The 3,324-nt window shown below is 30.3% G+C and overlaps 1 protein-coding gene across 1 annotated transcript in view; it reads left to right on the top strand.

The window, feature by feature from the left end:
• Positions 1-778: 778 nt before the first annotated feature.
• Positions 779-3,324, top strand: part of LOAG_18919 (hypothetical protein) — a gene marked incomplete at both ends in the record, with an annotated part of 3,901 nt that continues 1,355 nt past the window's right edge. The window contains 4 exons of the mRNA XM_020451581.1: positions 779-932; positions 1,547-1,722; positions 2,544-2,743; positions 3,094-3,190. Coding sequence (XP_020304622.1) covers positions 779-932; positions 1,547-1,722; positions 2,544-2,743; positions 3,094-3,190 — 627 coding nt within the window. The remainder of the gene's footprint in view (positions 933-1,546; positions 1,723-2,543; positions 2,744-3,093; positions 3,191-3,324) is intronic.

Genomic DNA, 3,324 nt, shown 5'->3' with positions numbered 1-3,324 from the left:
CGACTTTCGCGACATTTCCGTTTTTTTGAAAATTTTCGTTTTTTCGGAAAAATTTGAAATTTCCATTTTAAAAAATTTGAAAGAATGGGTAAAGAAGGAATCGAGAGTTTGTCTAAAAGTTTTCAATTTAAAACCCAAATGATTCAAATGAATCATAAATGTAGCACTTCCCGCTGGAAACTCATTTACATTTACCCAGAATTGTAAGAGAAATGAAAAAGAATGGGTAAAAAAAATTCCCTGAAAGAAGATATTGGGCATCTGATTCACCGACGATAACAACATTAAGGAAAGTGATTCATAGCATTCAACAGAGTAGTCGATAAACAAGAATGATTAGTCAGCAAAACAAGCAATAAAAAGGTCAACAAAGCAATCGATTGATATCATAGTTGAACGGGGTCATGAGCAAACCAAAATAGGATTAAGAGAATTCAACAATCAACTCATAAATATAATACGAATTACTACTTTTCATATGTTCTTATTTTGTATGTATCTATCAATAAAATTTTGGTGTATTGAACTTTGACTTTTGTAAAAATAAACGTTAACTTGATACTATCAAAGTTATCTCAATGAATTCTCAAAAGGGAAGAAAATTTCTTTTATTTCAAAAAATTTCATATCTGATATATTAAGCTTTGATTTAGTTAAAAGTAAAAATTTAGAAATTTTTAAAAATTTCTTAAGGTCTCAAAACGAAGGCTAGCCATCGGTGAAGAAAAAGAGCATTGTTTTTCACACATTAATTTATAGAACTAACTGCTGTCATCGAATGCGAAGGCGAAGTAGGCTATGGGTCATTCTCTTCATTGCACTCATTCTTGCATTGGTCATTTACAAAGAAGTTTATGTGACCATTTACTATCTATACAAGAATTATTATAGTACTACAATTATACGTAATATTACTGCTAGAAGATCTGAAGGTAAATGATTTTCCCATTCTTCTTCTCTTTTCTTTTTTTTTTTTTTCCTTTTTTGATATGAATTTAAACGATGACATTTCCAAAGTAGTAGTGATTGAGATTTTTTTAAAAAAGACAAATCATTAAAACTTAGAAAACTTGCACATTCTCTGATGTATATGTACAGTCATTCTTTTGAAATTGCAAAGGACTGTTGAATCTAGCACTTTTACGATGATAGTTTAATCATCAAGAGAAATAGGAAGGAAGGAAAGTAAAAGCAATTTAAACCTCTAGAAAAAATAATTTTTATTTCCAAAAATCTTCCCATCCTCCGGAAAGGAATTATTCCGGAATCGGAAGTAGGACTTCTGCTTTTATCATACGAGACATTCTTCGTCTATGTCATTGAATTCTAGAGAAAAAAAAAAATAGTTTCAGATCCTTGGAATGCAAACTGAAAAAGTCAATCTTTGCAAGATTTTAAGTCCCACCCATATTATCATGATAGTATTATAACTGTTTCATTAATTATCAATGATATTTAAAAATAACAGATAGTTCCATATATTGATTTAACGTATTCCTAATGATAAAAAGATTTGAAATCAAATTGTTGCAAAGTGAAATTTCAGATCAAAAGTTGGTTTCGATAGCGATAATTACTGTTTTATTGAATCGCAGTAATTACGACGAATATCGTTTAGCTCAAGAAAGCTTCCAATGTTATGCTTTATATCACAATTACAAATGGATTGTTATTGATTTATCGGCTAATGTTACACTACGAAAGTTATGTCCTCATAGAGATGTAATTCTTTACTTCTTTTAAAATATTACTGATAACAGTTCATATCATTGGAAGTAATACTAAGTAGTTTTTCAGTGATATGTTCATTGAATAATAAATACCAATTAGTAATATGTAGTATGCTAATAGGGTTATCAGTAGTAGTAACGATAAACCTGAAAAAGGGAGAAGGAAGAGATCAGAAGTTTGAAAGAAGAGAAGAGTCAAAGTTAGCTTGTGAGACATTGAAATGTTAATTTAGAATGCCAAATGAAACATATCAGTAGTAATAATTGTAGTTGGACTTTGTTCTTGCTCGGTGATTTATTGAACTTCTTACTTGGCCCATACCTTTAGTTACACCAACTTATGGCTTATATTTGGCACAGAGGACAGGAATGATAATTAGCTACACCAACCTGTTATTGTTAATGACAAATAACTAAATCAAAAATACCAAAAAAGCAAAAATATTGAGAAAAAGCCAGCTATCCATTAAGTGACCATTTGGTAAGAACAAATCCAGGATATCTACAATGATTGTTACGAGGGAAAAAAAGGACGGGAACAAGAAAGGTTAAAGGGAAAGGAGGACGGTTGGAAGCAAGAAGTGGACATACTTTTTCGTTTTGTTTTTTATCACCCTTTTACCGTTTCTTCTTTTGTCCGATTTGTTTAATTCCTACTGGTTAGTTAATTTCTGAATATCGATTGAGGAGACAAATTCCCTGCTACCAAATATGCATTAGATTATGCAAATTGAATAATCCATGAGTTTTAGTGTTAGGAATGATGAAGCATCCTTAAATAAGTTATGATAATGGACCTGATAATAATTTCAGTTTATGTTTGCCCGGCATTGTGTCACAGCAGAAATAATGAAGGGAGCAAACGATATCCAATGGTTCCTATTTATCGATGCTGATATGGGAGTTATCAATCCAAATCATTTGATCGAAGAATGGATTGATAATAATGTAAATCTCATCTTATACAATCGAATTTTCAACCACGAAGTAATGGCTGGAAGTTATTTAGCAAAGTTAGTTGTAATCACGTTTTACATTCTTATCATATTTAATTTTTTTTCTTGGAATTTAGAAAGTATCTGTATGCTTCAGTAATACTATCCTGAATTTGTTTATTCATAAGTTTTTTTCTGCTAAGCCTAAAATACTTATCCACTTCATAATATGTTGGCAATATTTTTAAAATCACTTTATGGTCACTTGATGAAACAGTCACCTTAACTGAAAAAATTTGACTCTATTACGGATCATTAAATCATTGCTTGAAATATTTTAGTTTTAGTCTTATCGCAGGATTCCGTACAACCCTATCTACTGGAAATTTTCAGTACCAGTTTTTCTCTCTGAATTTACTAATTTACAGAAATACTCCATATTCTCGAAAATTCCTTCGATTTTGGGCAAGTTATGAGCTGACATTGCGATTTCCAATCTTTGGATCAGATAATGGCGCAATTCATGTAAACTAATTAATTATTCATTATAAACGATGGGATACTTGGGTTGGTTGTAGTGGCTATTTATTTGAAATTGAAACAATTTCACTTCCGTATTTTCCAAAGCAATTTTTTTTTTTTTTTTTTTTATTCTTAAT

The sequence above is a fragment of the Loa loa genome (genome assembly GCF_000183805.2).
Source record: "Loa loa unplaced genomic scaffold supercont3.681, whole genome shotgun sequence".
Taxonomy (NCBI): domain Eukaryota; kingdom Metazoa; phylum Nematoda; class Chromadorea; order Rhabditida; family Onchocercidae; genus Loa; species Loa loa.
The sequence above is the reverse complement of the archived record's forward strand: the minus strand, read 5'-3'. Positions and strand labels throughout refer to the sequence as shown.